We start from the raw sequence: 22,753 nt of genomic DNA on the forward strand, positions 1-22,753 counted from the left end.
CGTAGCCGAGAAACCAGAGGGAGGCGTTTCAGACATGGTGTACAGCATCCCTTTTCCTTTTTTTTTTTTTGTTTTGTAAACAAAGGTATTTTTAGAATACCTTATCAGAGAAACAACATATCATCATCACCAGCTTTCGAATCCTTTCCCTTGCAGGTATCATGCAAGCAGCAAGCACTTTACCACAAGGTCAGAAGCAAGGCCGGTCACTAATCAGCCGCACCACCAACCGTCGCAACAAACACAAAGCTGAAAGAAGGCCAGTCGTCGCGAGCAGCGGGTTGGCGTCTCTGGCGGACTAGCAGTAGTCACCGGCGCTCAAGGAAGGTGGAAGCGGAGGCGTGCTCAGTCGGAAGGTGGGGCGGCGTCTCTGGCGGTCGAGCAGCAGTCGTCGGCGCACGAGGAAGGCGGAGATAGAGGCGCACACAGTCGGGACAGACGGTGTTGCGTACAGGCGAACAGACAAGGGTTGGCCTCACTGCGACTGGACGGCGCTCAGGCGAACGGAGCGCACAGGCGGACGGCGTCGACTGATCTGCGCAGAGGCAGGCGCACAGGCGAGGGTCGGCGTCACAGGCAGGTGGTCAGATGGCGTCGCATCACTGGAAGGAACGGCGTCGCGTCACTGGAAGTTGTTGTCTTCGCTGGAAGAGATCGGGTCGGGCGGCGTCACGTCACTGGAAGGAGCGGCGTCGCGTCAATGGAAGAAGTCGTCTTCACGGTGGCTGGTCGACGCACAGGCAGGCACGGGCAGAGATCAGTTTCTGGTGAAGAGAGATAGACGATGGGTCTCGTCTCTGATTTCTCTGTTTGAATTGAGTCACAACAGTACACTCACACCAATATTCTGATAAAAAGCTTAATCTAGGATTAAGAGGGATAATGATCGAAATACAACCCTAAACATCCAAAACAACCATGACCTAAACCCTAATACCTAAGAGAAAGAAGAGGTGAGAAGGGTCGGCTCTGATACCATGAACAGAGAATGTTTTAGGGTTTTCAAATATAATTCTTGCTTTATTGATTAAGACCACAAAGTGTGGTTTATATACATGGGCCTATAACTAAAATACAGGAATTAATAAATTACCTAATTAATTATAATAATTACACAATAATCACATGGGTTGACTCACACCAACACTAAGTTCAGGTTATTGTTTGAATATTAGTCTAAACTCCATAAAAATGGGTTTGATTTTGCATTGATGTTCAACCATTTCTCTACTGTTTCATATGTGTTATTTCCTTAGGTTTATTCTTATGTTGCCACTGGAAACATAAATTCCAAATTCGGTATTAGAAATGAGAAGCTGCAATGGTTTTTGCAATTAGTATAAATTTTGCAAATCCGTACTTTGTATGTGGTAGTTCTGGAATAAGCTAAGCGAAACGATAAGCCAATAGTTTATACCATAATAATGGAGCTCACAAAATTTGAAAAGAGAGCCTTGACATAAGTTATGATTGTGTTTGAATGTCTATCTAATTTATCTATTGCAAATTCAGCTGGTGCACCATGCTCTATGATTGCCCTTCTTTATATATCCTTACAACCCTTAAGAAACCAAACTATTTTCAGACTCAGTCGGATTTATCGAAGTGGGTATGATAGGTCTATTTTGAGAAGGTCTAATTCTGGTACTTCATATCAGAAATAAAACCATTGTGAAGGGATCTATGCTGCATGGGACCAGAGCCGTATATCTTACAGAGAGAGCAGGTAGGAAGCTCATCTTTTAGCAATCAAGAGCGTTAAAAGCCAAAACTGAAGTTCTGTAGTTTTTCAAATTTTAATAGCAAAATAACGCAATCAAAAAGTTTGTTGCAGTATCAACTGAATATTGATTTAAGTGTAATAACATTGAAATTGTAACCTTAGAGCAATATGACATCCAATGTATATGACATGAGACAATAACTTCCATTACCTGCAAATTGAGGGCTCTAGTGTATCATGGCTTCTAGCTGGTCAGCTTCCTGCAAAATTGAACACCTAGTTAATCTAGGTAGCATAACTTGAAAGAATGTTCAAGGGTTGTATTCTAGATGTTGTGACTTCTAACAGGAAATTTGAGTGAGTTCATTCTTTTGATTCACAAGCAAAGGAGTGGGAGAGCACAATGAATTTGTGAGTCTTTGGTGTATTTGTGAGAGAGCAACACCTAAAAAGTACTTTTAAATTATAATGGTGGTTGATCTGAGGAACAACATTGGGCCTGATAATGTGGATGGAAATGGTATTTTGAGAACTGACCCAATCAGCAGAAGAGCTTGAGAATGCCAAAACACAATAAACACTTGGTATAATATGGTGGTAACTTGTTTCATGTGTTTTCTTTTCATGATTGATACAATAAAAAATCTAAATACCAAACTCTGTGTCTATGATATATCAGAAATCAAGCAATAAATCAAAAGAGACAATTTAAACCTGTGAACAGACAAGAAACCTTTATAACCTATAGCCAAATTCGAAGTTGAACATTGCAACCTATCATATCAAGATGCTAAAATCTTTTAATGGTCATAGGTCTAAATTATACAGGGTATTCTTTTCTTTCTTAAAAGTATCTAAATCTAAATATCAAAAAGAAGACTGGATTGATAATTAAAGAGTAGATACTATTTGGTTGACACAATCCTTATGATTTTAATAGCAGTATGTTATAAGTTATAAACAATTAGAAGACTTTCAATCGTAAGATGTCTCAAAATTTCAAGCAACTTGATAGAGAAGCATAGTGCAGAACCAACAGAATATCAATAGCAGTTGCTTCATCTAGCAAGTTAAAAATGAACATCTGTTCATAAAAAGCAGAGCAAGAAACAGAGAACTAAACCATTTAAAATTCACTACTTACTGAAATTAAACTTAGCAGAAATTGCAGAACAAGTACCTGATTACAAGAGGACTCATCAAGACATGGCACATCATAAGTGTTCCCCATCGACCATAATGTGAGGGATATGAGCAATCTTGGGCCAATCTTCGCCTTTCTCTCTCTGGTACCGTTGTTTTAGGAAAGGACAATACAAGATCTCTAGGAGAGACAGAGAAGTGGGCAGCCCATCGTCTGGCAAGCACTGGAGCTCAGGGCATCTCCGAATAGCCAAGTTTTCGAGAGAGCTGAGGTGTCTAAGTCCCTTGCCTTCCACGGTCTTAAGATTCGAAAGACTAGAGATGGAGAGAGAAGTAAGAGTGGTGGGCAGCAGTCCCTCCTCCGGAAATGAATCTACTTCTTCACATTCATTGAAGTCGACTCTCAAGTCTCTGAGAGAGGTGAGTCCTTGTAGACCCCACTGCATACGATTTGCCATGAGTTTTTTGCAAGAACGGATGTCAAGTGATTTTAAATTTGGCGGCAATCCCCCTTCCGGAAATGATTCTAATTCTGGACAATCTGTTATGTCCATAAACTGAAGAGATGGGAGAAGGGTGTGCATATGCTTTGGCAGTGACCTCAATTTCTTACATCGACATATGTTTATCTTCGTCAAGTTGGGTGCATGTAGCCCTCCATGAGGAAAAGAAACAAAATTTGGGCAATATATATACAAGTAATCAAGGGACAGGAGTTCGCGGCATTTAGATTCTTGTGAAAAGGTAAGGGATCCTATATTAGTTCGACACAGTACAAGTGTTTTAAGCTTTGGAAAGTAGTCTAATGGTAACTTCCCAGTTAGCTTGGGACAATTCCGCAGACGAAGCTCACAAAGATTCACAAAAGCTCCACCTTCTTCATTACCACCAACATAAGACCATTCTTGCCACTCCCGCATATTTTCGAATATCAAAACTTGCAGAGATCTAAATGGCACCCTTATTCCACAAGTATGGTCACCATAAAATTCATGGCCTATGGACACCACTCCATTTAACCCAATAATTTCAAGCTCTCTGAGGGAGGGTAGCTGCCCCAGTGGTGGCAAGAAGTAACAATTTTTACAATTCAAAAGTCTAAGGCAAAATAGATTACAGTAAGAATGATCTACTAACCAACCTGGAAACCTTGTACCCCCATAAGAAACAACTGTGAGTTCTTTTAGGTTTGTATGAGGTTGGAGGTTGTCAAGCACTTGTCTATCTTTTTGTGTATCCTCAGTATCGCCACCCCATTTCAAAATCAGTTGATTGAGATACTTCTTATCCCTCATCCTGGCCTCCATAGCATCCCCGACATGGACAATATTGTGAAGCCCTGAAATACAAAGTGTTCCGCGCAAATTCTGAAGCTCTTTCAACTCTACAATATCAGGATACCCTGCAGCGTGTTTGGCTAGTACAAAGTTGCTTAATGTTTGAAGATCTTTCAATCTTCCCATTTGGGGTGGCATCATTTCTAACTTTGTACCTCTGATATCAAGATGACGCAAATTGATTAATCTTTCCAAATTGGTTGGCAACTGAGTAAGACCTCGACAATATGACAACAGCAACGTTTGCAAATTATACAATGTACACGTTGTATCAGGTAATTTGCTGATTGAGGTATAAGACATGTCCAAGTGCTTTAGATGTTTTAAGTTGCTAATTGAATTAGGCAACTCTCTAACATTGTACCCTGATAAATTGAGCACTCTTAAATGTGTTAGCGTTGACACTAGATCATATAGTATCTTGTCCGGCATTTGGAACTGTGCAAGAATTGGGTGCCTTTGTGATAATGGTAGGAATGTACGCAAATACTTAGCTTCATATAAAGCCTCAAATTTCTCAAAGCCATCACTGTATGCTTTCATATATGAAAAGTGACGAGTCTTGCACACAGTATTATCCATTGAGCCATTGTCCTCTAGCCGAACACAGAAATCTCCAGATACAAACTTTGCTAAGTCATTAATAAGGTCATGCATGGTGAAAACTGGTTGATGATCAAAATGACCTTGTGAATGTTGAAAAAATGACCTTGCAAGTAGATCGTCGAAGTAGTCCTCTCCAACTTCTTCCATTGTTTTTTTGTTTTTGGGTTGTAACAAATCTTCCGCCATCCAAAGCAAAACCAATTTCGATTTTGTAAAAGCATAATCTTTGGGAAATATCGAACAATAAGAAAAACAACGTTTAAGATGTCGAGGTAGATAATGGTAGCTCAACCATAAAGCGGGCAAAATGTTGCTCTCCTTATCTGATAACTGCCATGTGTCATTCTTTAATATTTTTTCCCATTCTTCTGGATTTAATTCAGAGCATAAGAGACCCCCAAGTGATTTTGCAGCTAAAGGAAGACCTTTACACTTTTTAACAATTTGTCTTCCAATTACTTCAAGCTCTGGATGTGCACTAACATTACTTGCAGTTTTGAAGGCATGTTTTGCAAATAACAACCAACAATCTTCTTCAGATATTTGCATTAGAGAGTGAATTGGGAGAGTACCCATCATAGATGCAACACTTGCATTGCGTGTTGTGACAACGATCTTACTTCCATGTGCTCCGGACTCAAAGGGACGCCTTAAAGTATCCCATTGAATATAATTCACGTTCCAAATGTCGTCATGAACAAAGAGAAACTTTTTTCCTGTCAAAGCCTCCTTGAGTTGAACTTGAAGCATATTCAGGTCTGTAATATCACAATTTTGTAAAGTGACTGACCCATAAATTATTTGTGTTATTCTAACAACATCAAATTCTTTCGAAACACAAACCCATGCTTGGAGGTCGAAATGCTGCTTCACTCTAATATCATTGTACACGAGCTGAGCAAGAGTGGTCTTGCCAATCCCACCCATGCCGACAATGGGAATCACGCTTATTTTATTGTCAGTCGCATCATCCGATAATAATAATTTAATGATGGTCTCCTTATCCTCATCCCTTCCATACATACCAAAGTCTTCTACCAAAGAAGTTGAAGGTAGTGTTTGTGATATTTTGTGTCCCGCACTGGCTTTCAAATTAAGGACATCTTTTTGTTTTGCAATGAAGTCTAGTCTCTCGATAATTTCCTCTAGCTTTAGGTCTACTACTTTGTCAAAAGCATGAACCCAAGGAGAGAAGAGCTTTGTGGAGAATTTTCTGAACATCTGTTAGTTCGCAAACAACAAAAGTATAATTATTTTAGAGTTAATTAAATATTTAATAAAATTAAATCATCTTTATGTCAGACATGACATGCATAATCTACTGCATGTACAATGGTGAATCATGTTCATAGCCCGAGATGCAACAATATTAAAGCTCTCTTGGTTCTAGTAATTAAGGACTCCAATTGAACCTTAATTTCTCTCACACTCAGAATAACCAAAGTATATATCTTTCCTATACTAAATTAATATAATTAAAGAAACTGGGTCAATCAAGGTCAATCAAAATAAAATGAAATAAAAAAGAAACAGGGGAGGAGGGAGAAAAATTTCTCAAGGGGAGCACTTCAATAAGACTATTAAACATCTTCATGGGCTAGGCAGGATTGCCATTTATTCTAAGTATTCATGAACATAATGTATATAACAAGTTAAATTGAAAAAATTGATCGAGCAACTTAAAATGCTCAATTAAAAATCATAAATAAACTACAATTTAATGGTATTTTTAGATCAGTAAATTAAATTATTTTCCAACAGTTTTGTACCTTTCTAGTGCTACTTCCAAACTCAGCTTCGAGCTTGCACCTTAAGGCTTTTGTCCTGATCTCATCCAAGAGGTCCTCTGCATGAAAGACTGTCTGTTTGAGCTCGTCGAGCCACTGCTTCACATCTGGGTTACTTATTTGCTTCTCCTCGGCATCATCGACAACACCATTGACTGACAACAACGTGATCTTCAGCTTGTTCAGTAAACCCTCAGTGAGTTTCTTTCCCTGGATGAATTCCATGACCTCCCGAGAAAACATCTTATCAAACACTTCCTGAAACAAAGAGGCAAAAGCTCCCCCCACAACCTCCAAAGCCATGATTTCTTCTTACTTTGCAAATGGTTAGTAATTAAGTGAGAGCTAGTTGAGAGAAGGTACTAACGTTGCCTGAGCTTCAGAGCATGAGTTGATGAAGCAAATGATATATGTACCAATTAATGGACGACCCATTAGTCAAAAAGTTGAAGTGGAACTATTTAGGACCAGTTGATTTCCTGGCCTGTTTTGTTTTTCTCGTTACTTTTGTTAAAGCAGATGCTCTAAATAAAGTTCCATTAGTGGAAAGGCAAAAGGACACAGTATTTAGCACACAAAACAAGTCTCATTTGTTGGCTTTTGATTAAGCCTCCTGCACTTTGTCAATCACAACCTCACATCAACAATCACAAATATGCAGAAGAAAAGAGAAGAAAAATAGAGAGATATTTTGGGGCTGAATTGTTTTCTATGTGGTTCTATTAAGTGGTGTGTATCAGTTTTTACACACACCAGTACTTACAAATGATAGGAGCAAGTTTTGTGCTAAAAGTAACAAATATCTTAGCTACCACTTTAGCTACTAATTAAAACGGCTCATAAATTCGTCACACAAACATAAATTTGTAGCTCTTAAATTCCCCATTCGTTGAAAAAGCAGATATTTCTCAAAGAACCCACTTTCAGTACTCTTTCCTACACTCTATCCCTCAAGATCTTGCTCCTCCATTTTGCTGGAGAACAGGAAACTTTTTTTGGTGAAAAATTGTATTTGGCGAATGTTGGCACATGGCCTGCAATCTGCCATTCTATCTCACACAGCCACCAGTCAAAGGAAATTTTTGTAAACTTTAGTTGAGTTGGTTTCAATTTTAGCTGAATAGATTAATTGATGAAGGCTCAGCAAAGAGGTAAACTTAAGGTCAAGTGTTCACTGTAGATATGCAAAGAAAGATTTGTGTTGGGAAAAAAAAAAACATTTTTCTATAAAGAAGAAGCAGGAAAAAGGGATGTCCAATTTCCATAATATTCAGTAACCAGTATGTGATTCTGTTGTTGCTAGTATGATAACATTGCTACAATTTTAGTCACATAAATATTTTAGTAACTACAGCTATAGTGTATCAGACCAAAAAAAAAAAAAAAAAAACTACAGCTATAGTGTTTTTTTTTTTCTATTTGGAAAAGGGAATATCGAACTTTGGTGTACGAAAGTAATTCTACAGTCTTTTCAACCGGGCTTCGCCATCAACTATTAACTATAAGCTATAGTTAGTAACGGTTGTAGAATTTTCACTTGTTACAAAAGAGGTGTGACTAAAAGTTTGTGTGCACTCCTACTCGAGTTATGAATGCTTGTCCTTCTTGGTTTCTATCTTCAGGTTGCAAGCGTTTTCCCAACCCTTGTTGAACTCGGACACACCCCACTCGGCTTGATTCATGAATCATGACGATAGTGGACCTACTAAAACTCCTGGACTGCACGGTTGGGCCGAGCCTAACACACATCTGGTCCGTTCTTGGTCGCGGGCCGGGGCTTCATCTAACAATGGGCTTGGAATCTGCTGGAGGGGACTACTCCGATTATGCAAAACATTTTTTCGGACTAAAGATTGCTAACGGAGTTACTTCTTAATATGACATAAATCACAGGACCGGAAGTGTAATCTATCTCATAATAAAATCAATGTATATCATGCCATTGATGAATCTGATATGAAAAAATTTGGCTTTTTTTTTTGTCAAAAACAAAATTAGGCTATATACATATAAGTTTGGTCTCTTTGGTTGTATCATATTTGGGAAATTTAATTACATAACCTTTTCTTATCCAACTTAAGCTATTTTGACTCATTTTTCAAAAACTTACTTTTCTAACATTTTTCTTTCTTTTCAGACAAAATACCCTTTGTGTGGAATTTCTAGTTGCCACAGTCCACCACATAGTCTACAAAAAATTCCACCAGCTCCTCCACCTTCTGCCTGCAGCTGCCAAACCCTCTTCCACCGTCTTTCCATTGTCTTCCTGCAATAGCCATGGAGAGTGACAACCTAAACAAGAAGCTTGAGCTAATCCATTGAATCCATAACCCTATTACCCCATCTATACAATGAATCTAGATTTGACAATGAATCTCCATTCAATCCAGATCTGGTTTTGAGGGGTGGAAGAAGGGAGAGAGGGAGAGAGCCATCTCTAAACCCACATATGCAACATGAACACCGCCAACCACATCAAATTGTTGAAGAAACTCATATCTGATTGTTGTGGAATTTGTGGTCGCTAAATAGTGCTATAGCACCTGTCAACCAAAAAGTCCACCGAAAAGTCTACATCTACAATTTGGCATCTTCTTCTTCTTCTTCTTCTCCGTTAAATCCAGATCCATCAAAATAGCAAAAACAGCCCAAATAACATAATTATTCATAACATGATTATTTTTGCATCGTCGACCATTGTGTTCATATAAGAAGAAGAAGATATGGAAAAGAGAAATCAGATAAGTTCAACAAAACTAAAATCCATTGTTCAACAAAACTAAAATCAATTATGTATGGGGTGGGAGTCGCGGGGTGGGAGGCGCGGGAGGCTATGGGTGGCGATGAGTTTTGGGCGATGGGTTTTCTATGATGGCAGAGGGAGGAGGAAGGGAGGGAGGGGAAGAGAGAGAGAGAGAGATTAGCTAAAGGAGAGGGAGAAAGAAAAAAAAAAAAAAAAAAAAAGCTACAGGAAAAAAAATGTTTATGAGTTTTTATATGAAGGGCGTTATGGACATTTCACACAAAAAATGATTAGAAAAGTTTAATTTTAAGAAAGAGGTCAAAAAAGCTTAACATTGATCAAAATGGGTCATTTAATTAAATGACCCGTCATATTTCAATATTACTCTTGTGGTTTTAATTTTTTAATAAAAAATTATGGTACCAACTGAGCAAGCACCAGAATCATCTACAAAAGAAGATGTAGCTATACTCATTCTCTCAAACCAAGCACATCTTTTTCGCTTACAAAAAGTTATAATATGTGGAGAACCTCTTCTATCTTCAACTCGAGAGTTTTGTGAAATTCAAAAGAGGAAGTGGAAATGAGTTTTGTCATCTCCAGCTTATCAAACAGAACTTAGAGAAAAAAAGAGAGAAAGGTTGATGGTTTCGTGGTCAGTCGTGAGACAAGAAATTGAAGGATCAGAAGAAAGCCTTTTTGTTTGCGATGTATGATTACCAGAACGAGCTTCTTGGTAGAAGTATCCCCTTGGCACTTGATTTCGTACTCTTTAGACAAGAAATTGAAGATGAGAAGCTCAATATATGGTCGTCCAGTCAAACCGATAACTAGTTCAAAAATTATTGTGTGTGATCAATACGTGATATGTTGATATGGCAGAAATTGTGTTATCAATCCTCTTGGTTATAACACAATTAGACTATCTATAGTGGTGAGAATGAGTGTGAGAGTAATACATGGCCTGAAAAGTGATTTTGTGGCCTGAAAAGTGATTTTGGGATCTGAGAATGATAGTAAAATGTACTAAAATTGTTGTGATATTGAGAGTAATACAGTTGTACCTAATTAACTTAAGTCTAATTTAGATTAAGTGATAGTTAAGTTATAATTTATAACTTAAATATTTATAAAATTATATCATTGGTTTTATTTTAAAGAGATCTTTAATATAAGGTCAATATTCAATTTATTTGGATTTATAATTGTATTACCCAAATTATAAATTGGGTTAATTAAATACAAAAATGGTCCATGAACTTTACAATGAATCTTAATTTAGTCCACTAACTATAAAAAGTATCAATTTGGTTCATGAACTTTTCAAGTTGTTTCAAAGCAGTACAAACGTTAACTTCCATCTGAAAATTAACGGAATTGATCACATGAAAATGTGATGAACGAACTAAAATGTCTCTGAAAATGTGGTCACTTGCTGTGCACATGACTAGTTTTCGTTAAATTTTTCGATGGAAGTTAACGTTTGTACTGCTTTGGTACAACTTGAAAAGTTCGTGGACCATTTTTGTATTTAACCCTTATAAATTCTATATTCAAGTTGTTTGGTATTTTTTAATGTTTGAAATGCAAAAAAAATGGTAAACACAACACAATTCATTGTATTTCATAATACGAACATCGACAAATATATAAAGGAAACTACAATAATAACTGAAATTAATGAGTACATCAAATTAACAACAACAACACCACCCAAGACGTTAAAGAAACGGTAATGAAACGACAAACACAATCTTCAGTGGTTCCCACGAGTGGCCTTGGGCGAATCACTGGCATTCACGTAAACATTCTTATATCCTCCCCAAAATGAGATATCTAGTTTAGCCTCATAATCGGCACATGGTTGAATGCCCTTCTTGCAAGTGCATGGAACCGAACCTGGATCTTATCATCTTGGAAACATAAACTGCTCAAAAGCTTATCATCTAGGAAACGTAAACGAATCGTATGGTCTTATCAATGTGCCATGTGAAGGAATCAAAGTTAGCTTGCTCATATGATATTTAATAATAGGATAATTTATTAAAATTCATAAAACTACATGACAAAAAGTACACATAATTGAAAAGACGCACACTTAGATAAAGTAGACAACAAACATAATTAAACGCACATAAAAATACATTTAGTCAAATTGTGAAAAGTCAGTGTTGGGATAGTACCCTCCTGAGCTTGAAGTGCCATGATTGGCCTAGGCTGCAACAGTTGAATTCTATCTTGCCATAGCTTCACGCAGTCGTGCCTCCCAAAACGCTCATTGGTCTCCAGAAATGGTGTTGAGGTTTTTGCCCATAATGATCAAGTCTTTATGCCTTTGTTTTCGATCGTCAAACAGCCCCATGAATAGCTCTTGTTGTTTCGACAACGACTCCGTGTGTTGGACAAGGGTGGTGATACCGTCGGTAACTTGAGTCGATTAAGCACTATCGTGTCTGGCCTTCTTTGACCTATCTCTGCCAAGTGGCCTCGGGCGATTACCAATTGGTTGAAAGGCTGGAGCATTCTCATTCGCACTCAATCGAACCGCATCCTCAACATCAATAGGGGTGTCGGCCTCGGTGGGGGTGTCAGTTGGATTCCCCTCCGGTTCATATTGCCACTTCACAAAATGTTGCATCTTGGCAAAACAATTGTGCCAACCAAAAGGACGGTTCTTCGAGTGGAGTGTTTGGTATCGAGCATTGGAAAAGCTCACATAGTAACATGAAAACAAATTAATGAATCATAAATGGTATAAAAATTCATGAATTTTTTTTTCGCTAACAAATATATTTGAATTTAATTAACAAAAAAACTCACCACATCAATTTGGTTTCGCCTGCTAGTGCGTTGTCATTCAACCACCAAGATACATTTTTGATACTTCGTGGTGGCTACCCCTATCTTCTTGAAGTGAGCTTAGACCACCCCAAATTGTTGCCCATTAGCCATGGCTTGAGTAAATTCCGAATAAATTCATTGTACACTTTACATAAAAAATCCTTGTTCCTTTGATTAGAGCTGAGTTCACAATCTTCGGAGTGTTGCATCCAAGCAACAACTAAAGCTACCTCTTCCTCATTGGACCAATTGGGACCCTTTGGATTTACCATGATTGAAAAAAAAAATTTCTATAACCAAAGTTAGTATGCAAAATATATATATGAATGAGTGAAAATGATAGATAGATATGTGAAAAAATGAAGTTTGAATGTTCAATTTCTAGGAAAAATGATGAAATAGTTGTTAATAATTTTTAAATAATTTTTTTGAAATTTTTCTGTAATTTTTTAGTATTTTTTGTATTTTTTTGTATTTTTTTGTATTTTTTAATGTTAGTATAACAGTAAATTAATTAGAATTGTTGGATCACCAACGGATACTTAAAAGGAAGGACCAGATCGCGCCAATCGTCTGGGCTCGTGTATTTTTTTTATTCCTAACGGTCAAATAACAAGAGTCGTCTGATCCCAACGGCTCTTGCATCTGAGCCGTCTGTGGCAGTGACGCATGCGTGGGGGACTGTGGGAGACGGCACTGACGCTGCACAGTGCAACTGTCGGCTGCTTTTTCACTCCCCCAGATTTTACTACTTTACCCCCATTCTTTTAATTAATGCCTTCACTTTTTTGAACAAAGTTAATTTCTCTTGAAGGGCAGCGTTGTCATTTCGCATATGATGGGCCCCACCAAACTGTTGCTCTCACTCTCAGCCTTATCAATACATAACTCTCAAATATTGATCTCACTCATTCTCACTCTCACACCTCTGGCCCACTAATCAGCTTTTGAAATCAATTTCACACTCTCACTCTCACCCACTATTGAAAGCTTTACAATCATTAATATCTAAAATTTTAAATCCTCAACGATAACTTTAAAAATTGTACACGTATCATAATCTCAGTAGATTGATAATACCACATCAGTAAATCATGTGGTATTAGTCACACACAATAATTTTTCATTAACTTGGCCAAATAATAATATGTGTTTCAAGAAATTTTTACTTTGATGTCGTTCTTTTTATTTTTGCAATTTTAGTCATGTACTTTGAATACGATAGCAAGTCTAAATTGTTAACCTGTTTAAATTGTTGACAGAGTATTCAATGTGCTTTGCATGTGAGTGACATTTTGGTCATCATACTCCACCTAGAGGCCTATGTAATACCCTACTCGCCTTTGAACACAATCAATTTGAAGAAATAAGAGGTTTCAGTGTCAAATTGATTAGGGTTTAAAGGTAAGCAGGAACTTAAATAGGCATGCATGTGGACTAAGATGTTCGAAATGTCAGTTACATATGAAGCACATGTCGCTCCTTTGAGTTTTTCATCAACAATTCAAACAAAATTAACTATATGTACCTAATTGCTATAATATTCAAAGTACTTGATTGAAAGTACCAAACTTAAAAGAATACGACCAAAAGAAAATTTCATGAAATACAAAAACTAAAACTGTCATTTGACCTTCTACAAAATAGGGGTTATGGACCCAACAATAGGAAGAAATCACAATAACATAGCGTGGAATTAAGCAACCTCAATTTAACAAATTAATGGATGAAAATATTAATTTATTCTTATAATACAACAGTTTGTAAAGTACATAAACAAAACAGAACAATCAAAACTATATGAATCAAATTAGAACTTGGTCCATACTAGAAAGATCAAAAGTGAAATTAAACATTTCAACTTTTGTAATTATCTTTTTAACCTTTTGAGTACAGCACTTTCTCAGACCATAAATTGAAGATGCATGGTCAAACACCTCTGATTTTGATCCCTCTTTTTTCTCCTTTTCTTTTTTAATTGGTAGAAGATGCAAGCCTAGCTGTACCCTTTGGAATAAGGTATCGTATAGGTGACTTTCGTTTCCCTTGGTACTTGTTTATAGGTAAGGTTGATACCTGCCATTCAATTACTTCAGCATCCAATTAATATATTTATGAATGTGTTGTTAGATATCCTTATTCTACTGACAATGTTATTTTCATAAAGTTTGCTGTGTAATTAATTGACAATATATACTTGTGGTACAGTGACATTAATTCCTTAGGGATAAAGACTAACTGGTGTCAATTGCAGAAGCATAGTCATGTGCCGGTAATAATGTTGGTTGCATGATTTGCATCATCACAAAATGTTATGCTTAAAATGAAAAAACAAAAAAAACAAAAAAAAACAAGTTATTAATGTTATTGAATTTGTAAAAGAATGGTCTATTAGACTTGCATGTACTAAACCTAAATAGTTAGGTTGGGAACAATATTAGTACATACCGAGAACAAAGACATGGGCTGAGTGTCATGTGAAAAATTTAAATTATAATTTGTGTCCTTATAGCATAGTTAGTAAATTGCGTATAATACGCGTACGTATGTAGTTTTGAAAACAACTTCCGTTTTTTTATATTTTTCAAAAGATAAGAAAAAAATGCATATTTTTCAATCTAAACATTTAATACACATATTTTTCAATTATACGCATATCAATCCCGTATTAGACATGTATCATTCCCTTATTCATGCATTATTCGCATTTTTTAAATAAAAAATTTAAATTTAAAAAATATAAAAATATTATATCCAAAGTTTTCACAGTACGTTTAGAGTAACAATAATACTAGGGATCCCAAATTTATATCCCAAATTTGAATCCCAAATAATGTGTCATTACACATGTTAGTATTTTATTTGTTGTAAAATAAATAATCTTTAGAGTGAGTTATATATGAATCAATAAAATACTGATACATTATTTGAGATCTCTTGCACGGCCTTTAAAGCAAATATTTCAAATAATACACGTACGTATTTTATACATATTTTTGTCGTCCCGTATATTACCAACTATGTCTTATAGTTTAAGAGTAATAGGTTATTTTTATCATGGTTACCGTAATTTTAATTGTCAATAAAAGTTCTACATTTGCATATGCAAGACCTAAAGGCATTAATTAATTTGAGAAAAGTCCTGATTTGCAAGTAATTGTAACAGTTAATGGAACCATAGGGGTATAATTTACAAAATTAAAATGACTCAAACTAGTAGGACGAAAATTGTAATTTGACTGAGTTGGTTTTATTTTTTTTATTTTTTATTTTGTCAACTGAGTTGGTTTTATTTGGCCCACCCTAAATTGCAAGTAATTGAAACAGTTGTTGGGGTCTTTTGGGTGGTCGCAATCGGGGATCTTTGGCTCGATGGCTTTCAAGAGATGCCAAAGGACATCATATTGACATATTCACATCCCTTTCTTATTTATTTATTTCCTAATAAAAATGGAGTGCTCCATGCCTCCATCTGACTCTCTCTGTGTCTATATATAAGTAGTAGTAGGGCTGGCTCATTGTCATTGAAAAGCATTCGTGACTCTACTTAGCCTCGCTTTCTCCGCTCTGCGCCGAAATAAAAACCAACCCCAGCCTTCACCAACTTTCTCTCCTCGCCTAACCATCTCACTCCGTAAGCTCTCTCTTTAACTCTCCCTTTTCTCAGCTCTTCATGTTTGTATGTGTGCATGTCATGTTTTTCGGCCTGGTATATGCATGCCATATTGGATCTGTGTTATTTGAGATTTGTTCTTGATGTTTATTTACTTAATTGGTAATGGGTATTGTTCATTTGGTCTCTATTTTATGGGTTTGAGTTTTGGGTTGTTGGGTTCTTGAAGAATAGTAAAATAGAAAACTGAAGTTTGGGACTGTATTGATCCTTAGTTTAGAGAAGGAATGAAAACAGCATAGCTCCTGTATTTGATTCTGCCATTGAAAACACTTTCTTTAATGAATCAAAAGTCTTTGCTTTTTTCATGTTTAATGGGTTTTCTTTTAGCTTTTAAATTTGCTTTTTTTTTTTTGGTTTGGGAACAAGCTTTTAAAATGTACTCTGTAAACCATATTTGTCAAATTTGTAGTCTTTATGTGGTTTTATTTATCAATACATATGTTTTTAACTGATCGTTGGATTATGGAACAGCCCAAATTGTAAAATGTGACCTACTTGGCTAAATTTTGATGGGTTCTGACGCTTATTTTGATTAGACAAACTTAAATTGGTCTTCATGTGATTGCCTATGGCATACTCTGGTCGAATTCTGTTTGGTCATATTAGTTTAAAGCGCATAATGAACTACAGTTTTGAAATGATGTGATTTTTTTGTAAGTTTCCCACCATCCATTCTGTTAAGGGTGATTTGGCTCTAAAATTTTCTGATACTTGCTAGTTTGGGATGCTTTAATATTTTGGTTCTAGACTTCTAGGGATATTTTCTTTATCGCCCCCAATTTTCCCAAAATTCACGAATTTGATTTCTGTGCTGGGGTTGAGTTTAGTGAAAGTTTACAAGTGACATCCTCGGTTACCAAAAAAAGAGTTTACAAGTTACTGATGTTTTATGTTATGTGTGTATGGTAAACGATGGTCAATGATGCCATCTGGTGGAAAAAGCAAATCATGTATGCCACTTATTTTCTATTTACTTTTCTTACTTTCTTTTGTTGGATTTTAAATCCTATACCTTACCCTATAGGGCCTATACCCTTAGAGGCTAAGACTATATTACTATAAGTCTATAATTCATAGTTGATAAGTTGGTATATAATTATAGAAATGTTTAGAATATGGTATATCACTATATCCTGTAAGTTTATAACCTATTCCCATTACTCTAATATTTAGGTCCTTAGGATATGTATAAATGTATAATTACTATAATATTAGGGTTTAGGGTATTTTTAAATAGTTTTTATATAGATTTGTATTATACTAATACTATTATATATGTAATAAAAAGTCCATATAAAACACATAGAAACTATATGCTAAAAAAAATATAACACATAAAAGTGATAAAACATATTAGTAATTTAGTATATTACATTTACATATGTAATAAAAAGAGGAATGATAAATTAAGAGAAAATAATATAAAATAAAAAACATATCAACTATTAACTATATACTAAAAAACATATAAAATATAAAACATTAAACTTATGTAATAAAAAGTAAAATCTCTAAACCCCAAAAAAACCCTAATGAAAGTATGAAACCCCAACAAGTGAAAAAAACCTAATGTCTAAAATAAAATATTCCTCTCTCTCTCGATCGCACACTCTCACTCTCATTCTCATTCTCTCCTCTCTCTTCTGTCTCGATCTCGCATCCATGGCCTTCACTCTGATCTGAGTCTCTCAGTCACCACCGCACGCCACCCCCGCTCGCAACCACAAGGCACAAGGTACGATCTCACTCTCTCTTCTCGCAGTCTCTCTCTTTCTCTCTCTCTCTCTGTCTCGATCTCCCATTCTGATTGAGATTTCTGACTCTCACTCTCTCTTCTATCTTCTCTCAGTGTCGCCACCACCTCTCGCCACCACAAGGCACGATCTCACTCTCTCTTCTCTCACTCTCTCTGTCTCTCTCTGTCTCGATCTCCCATTCTGATTTAAGATATCTGACTCTCACTCTCGTATATTACTAACTATGCCTTATAGTTTAACGTTAATACGTTATCTTTATCATGGTTACCGCAATTTTAATTTTGTCAATTAAAGTTCTACATTTGAATATGCAAGACCTAAAGGCATTAATGAATTTGAGAAAAGTCCTGATTTGCAAGTAATTATAACAGTTAAAATGACTCAAACTAGTAGGACGAAAATTGTAATTTGACTGAGGAGTTGGGTTTTATTTGGCCCCTGTTGTTGGGGTCTTTTGGGTGGTCGCAATAGGGGATCTTTGGCTCGATTGCTTTCAAAAGATGCCAAAGGACATCATATTTACATCCCTTTCTTATTTATTTATTTCCTAATAAAAATGGAGTGCTACATTTGACTCTCTCTGTCTATATATAAAAGTTGTAGGGCTGCCTCTTTGTCATTGAAAAGCATCCATGACTCTTCTTAACCTCGCTTTCTCCTCTCTGCGCCGAAATAAAAACCAGCCCAACCCAACCCCAGCCTTCACCAACTTTCTCTCCTCGCCTAACCATCTCACTCCGTAAGCTCTCTCTTTAACTATTCCTTTTCTCATCTCTTCATGTTTGTATGTGTGCATGTCATGCTTTTTGGCCTGGCATATGCATGCCATATTGGATCTGTGTTTTTTGAGATTTGTTCTTGATGTTTATTTGTTTAATTGGTAATGGGTATTGTTCATTTGGTCTCTATTTTATTGGTTTGAGCTTTGGGTTGTTGGGTTCTTGAAGAATAGTAAAATAGAAAACTGAAGCTTGGGACTGTATTGATCCTTAGTTTAGAGAAGGAATGAAAACAGCATAGTTCTTGTATTTGATTCTGCCATTGCAAGCACTTTCTTTAATGAATCAAAAGTCTTTGCTCTTTTCATGTTTAATGGGTTTTCTTTTAGCTTTTCAATTCGCTCTTTTTTTTTTTTCCTGGTTTGGGAACAAGCTTTTAAAATGTACTCTGTAAATCGTATTTGTCAAATTTGTAGTCTTTATGTGGTTTTAATTATCAATACATATGGTGGTAAAAAAAAAAATTATTATCAATACATATGTTTGTAACTGATCATTGGATTATGGAACAGCCCAAATTGTAAAATGTGATCTACTTGGCTAAATTTTGATGGGTTCTGACGCTTATTTTGACTCGACGAACTTAAGATCTTCATGTGATTGCCTATGGTATAATCTAGTTGATTTCTGTTTGGTCATATTAGTTTAAAGCCCATGAAAAGATGAACTACAGTTTTGAAATGATATGATTTTTCGCAAGTTTCCCATCATCCGTTCTGTTAAAGGTCATTTGGCCCTGAAATTTTCTGATGCTCTAATTTTAGGGATATTTTCTTTGTCGCCCCCAATTTTTCTAAAATTCACTGATTTGATTTTTGTGCTGGGGTAGAGTTTAATGAAAATGTACAAGTTAATAATGTTTTATGTTATGTGTGTATGGTAAACAATGGTCAACAATGCCATCTGGTGGAAAAAGCAAATCATGTATGCCACTTATATTCTATTTACTGTTCTTACTTTCTTTTGGTGGATTTTTCATGAGCTTCACTTTTGTGTAGTGCAAATGTTTTTGGTCAGTACCAGCTTAAGAATGGAAATTAATGAATTTAGTGAATTAAAATTTGTTTGATGAGTTCCAATGAGGGGATTATAATGTCAATTTGAATAGTAAGAAGGTAATTGACCCCTTCATATAGCATGAGTTCTTGTGGGGGACTTGAAATTTTTATGGTGGGTTTGGATGGGTGGTGGATGTACAGATTTCTTTGGTATAATTTGGACTTGCACAGAGTTGAACTTGTTTTATAGCTCATTTAGGTCTCTCTCTCTCTCTCTCCTCTCTTCATACTTGTCCCTGTTTTCACGTTGAACTTCTAGTTTTAGACAGCAATTTCGATATGTTTTAAGGATTAAAGTAACCATCTTTATGGGGATTAGCCAAAATGGAGCCTCGAGTGAAGAGCAAAGAGCCATGAGCTTGCTTCTTCTCATAGTGCTCCATACATCGACTGCCTTTCTGTTTCAGAGGGGATGGTTTGGTTCCATCTTTTTGTGAATTTGTAGAGGCATACAAGTAATTCATGTCCCTGTTAGCTGCAAGTATCACATGTCTTATTCAGTTCAGTGGTCGGATTCATTATGGTTTAAGGATTAAAGTAACCATCTATATGGGAGTTAACCAAAATGGAGCCTCGAGTGAAGAGCAAAGAGCCATGAGCTTGCTTCTTCTCATAGTGCTCCAGACATTGACTGCCTTTCTGTTTCAGAGGGGATGGTTTAGTTCCATCTTTTTGTGAATTGTGTAGAGGCATACAAGTAACTCATATCCCTGTTAGCTGCAAGTATCACCTGTCTTATTCAACTGGGTTGTTAGAGTAGTAATCTGAAATTCAAGAGCAGATATGCCTTTATTTGGTTATTCATCTACATATGGAGAATAATGAAATAGCTGGCTGTGCACGATTCTTGCTGCATAATGCTGATAATTAACCCATCCAGGCTTTGAGTGTTGGTATAGGTGTAAAAGGTCCGTGGTTGGTTAATTTGGCTTATGTCTGTGGTTAATAGTCTTATCAATATAGAAAACAGGAAAGAAACATAAATATGATAATGATATTTGCAAGATAAGATAGATCTCTACCAAGGTTTTCAAGTCCTTTATGGTAAATCAGGAAGTTAGAAAAATGTAAATTTACTTTGCTAGAGAAGATAGATCTTTGCATTTACTTGGTTGTTAAATTGATATTGGAGACTAAAATCTATCTACCCTTTTATGTAATTCTATTCTATGTAAATTGCCTGACTGGTTTCTATCCTGTAGTGTTAGCTCTTTTTTTTTTTTCTTTTGAAAGTGATAATGTTAATTATCATTCTTTTTTGTGTTTTTTCTTTTATTAGTATTTTTCTTGTTCATGGTTATTAAATGTTTTGAGATGTTGGTATATGAATTCAGGGTTGAACAATGTCAACCATGGCAACTGTGAAAGTTCCCTCCCCATGCGTGTTCAGAAATGCACCCAAGCATCAATTCACCAGTTCTATTATCAAGTTGTCATCTCCTCTTGGATCGGTGAAGACTGTCTCCAAGTCGTTTGGCTTGAAAGCATCCTCCTCCTTTCGAGCATCAATGGCAGTATACAAGGTTAAGCTGATTGGACCAAACGGTGAAGAGAACGAGTTTGAGGCTCCCGACGATTGTTACATCTTAGATTCAGCTGAGAATGCAGGAGTTGAGCTGCCTTACTCTTGCAGGGCTGGTGCATGCTCTACCTGTGCAGGGAAGTTGGCGTCAGGTTCAGTGGACCAGTCCGACGGTTCCTTCCTTGATGACAATCAAATGAAGGAGGGCTATGTGCTGACTTGTGTCTCTTACCCAACTTCGGACAGTGTGATTCACACTCACAAGGAAGGTGAATTGTATTAGGTGCTCGACTGTTGAAATTGAATAGATGGAGTTATGAAGTCTTGGTATCTAGAATTGTTAATGGATCACATGTTATGGTGAAAGCTCTTATAGACCTTCTATTTGTTCTGTTTTAGTGGTGTTTGTTGTCGAAACTGGAATGCCATTGCAGTTACAATTTAGTGGTTACTGTATTGGTTTCTGTACGGGTGGCTCTTAAAAGTTCTTAACACCTTAAGAGTGTGAGAGATCAATAATTTGATGGTAATCCTGGCAAGGGATCGTTTCAATACATGACCTAAAGTGTTCGTGAAGTTTGGCTTAATTTTTTCTATAATCCCAATCTGGATTTTTTTTTAATTTATGATTAACCGCCACCAACAAGCCACTCATAAGATCTTGTTCTTCAGCTGACAGGACCAGGACGGTATAGTCTGCAACTTTAGAGGTTTTTGCAAATAAAGGATTACAATGAGAATTATGACATACGAAACCAGAAGCCACCTAGTTGTGATGACGAACTGAGCTATCAAGATTAAGGTTAGGAGGAGTTGAAAGGTGTTTATTCTGAAAATCAATTAAATATCAAGTAGACACTAAGTAGTTATTGGTTAAGTGGTATATTTTTTCCACTTTAAACCTGAGAAGGGTGCATGGGCACTGCCCTGATTCTACCCAAACCTGGCATTTTTTATGCATAGGATTGTATTAGATATGATAAATGATTAGATTTATGTGTACTTAAGGAAGAATATAAAGGGTCTCTTCTAACTTGAAAGAAGAAGATGGAAAGAGATATATTAGTTATAAAGAGAAACTTATTCCCATTAATCTCACTTTTTTTTGAAGAGATTGGAAGAGATATTCTCTTTATGATTAATTTATTTTATTCTTATTTTCTTTTTAAGTTAGAAACTTTTTCTTTAAATACACGTAAATCTATCTATTTATCATATATAATCCAATCTCATGTATTACGCAAAAGATAAATAATAGGAGGGTTTTGGAAAACATGATGACCCACATAAAGCTCATGACTAAAGCCCAGCTAGGTGGTCTGCAGCATAATTACCTTTCCTGAAAACATGACCAACAGAACAAGTCCGGTCTACAGATAAGCTCCTTACAGAAACTGATAAAACTGAATAAAGGGTGATTAATCTCGACAGTGGAACTAACTAACTAACTAACTGCACACAGCAGAAAAAGAGTGACACTCCACTACAACATGCGTAATGAAAGAAAGCACCACATGCACTACCTTTTTCAACTCCAATGAAAAGCTCAATGCTTGATAGGCAATTTTAAAATGTGATGCAATTTTATTATTTTGTATTTTTTATACAATGGGGGCCGAGGCCCAACAAAAACAGAAGCTTTTTTCAAACTAAGCCTGGTTATACCACACTGGTCCTGACAAAGCCCAGATCACATTCAAGCCCAAAGTTAGCTAGTACATCTGCTACTGAAGTTCGCTCCTGTACACTCTACTGAGTTTGACTCTGCCTCCAAAGCGACA

At 36.2% G+C, this 22,753-nt stretch overlaps 2 protein-coding genes across 6 annotated transcripts; one reads left to right on the forward strand and one right to left on the reverse strand.

The window, feature by feature from the left end:
* Positions 1-1,758: 1,758 nt before the first annotated feature.
* On the reverse strand, positions 1,759-7,011 carry LOC147299050 (putative disease resistance RPP13-like protein 1). The gene is made up of 3 exons (XM_086249814.1): positions 6,579-7,011; positions 2,904-6,030; positions 1,759-1,983 (listed from the first exon to the last, which is right to left on the reverse strand). Exons 1-2 carry the CDS (start codon positions 6,897-6,899, stop codon positions 2,938-2,940), a joined length of 3,414 nt encoding a protein of 1,137 aa, XP_086105940.1. The 5' UTR covers positions 6,900-7,011; the 3' UTR covers positions 1,759-1,983; positions 2,904-2,937.
* An 8,704-nt stretch (positions 7,012-15,715) lies between these two features.
* Positions 15,716-21,548, forward strand: FD3 (ferredoxin 3). Of its 5 annotated transcripts, XM_086243788.1 has the most exons (4): positions 17,438-17,591; positions 17,706-17,733; positions 18,211-18,352; positions 20,785-21,548. In XM_086243788.1, exon 4 carries the CDS (start codon positions 20,794-20,796, stop codon positions 21,253-21,255), a length of 462 nt encoding a protein of 153 aa, XP_086099914.1. In that variant the 5' UTR covers positions 17,438-17,591; positions 17,706-17,733; positions 18,211-18,352; positions 20,785-20,793; the 3' UTR covers positions 21,256-21,548. The 5 variants fall into 5 exon arrangements, with proteins under 5 accessions (XP_086099932.1, XP_086099922.1, XP_086099914.1 ...); XM_086243796.1 differs by lacking the exons at positions 17,438-17,591; positions 17,706-17,733 and adding an exon at positions 15,795-15,814; XM_086243781.1 differs by lacking the exon at positions 18,211-18,352.
* Positions 21,549-22,753: the final 1,205 nt, after the last annotated feature.

Source organism: Dryas octopetala, chromosome 1 (assembly GCF_963921425.1).
Source record: "Dryas octopetala chromosome 1, drDryOcto1.1, whole genome shotgun sequence".
NCBI lineage: Eukaryota > Viridiplantae > Streptophyta > Magnoliopsida > Rosales > Rosaceae > Dryas > Dryas octopetala.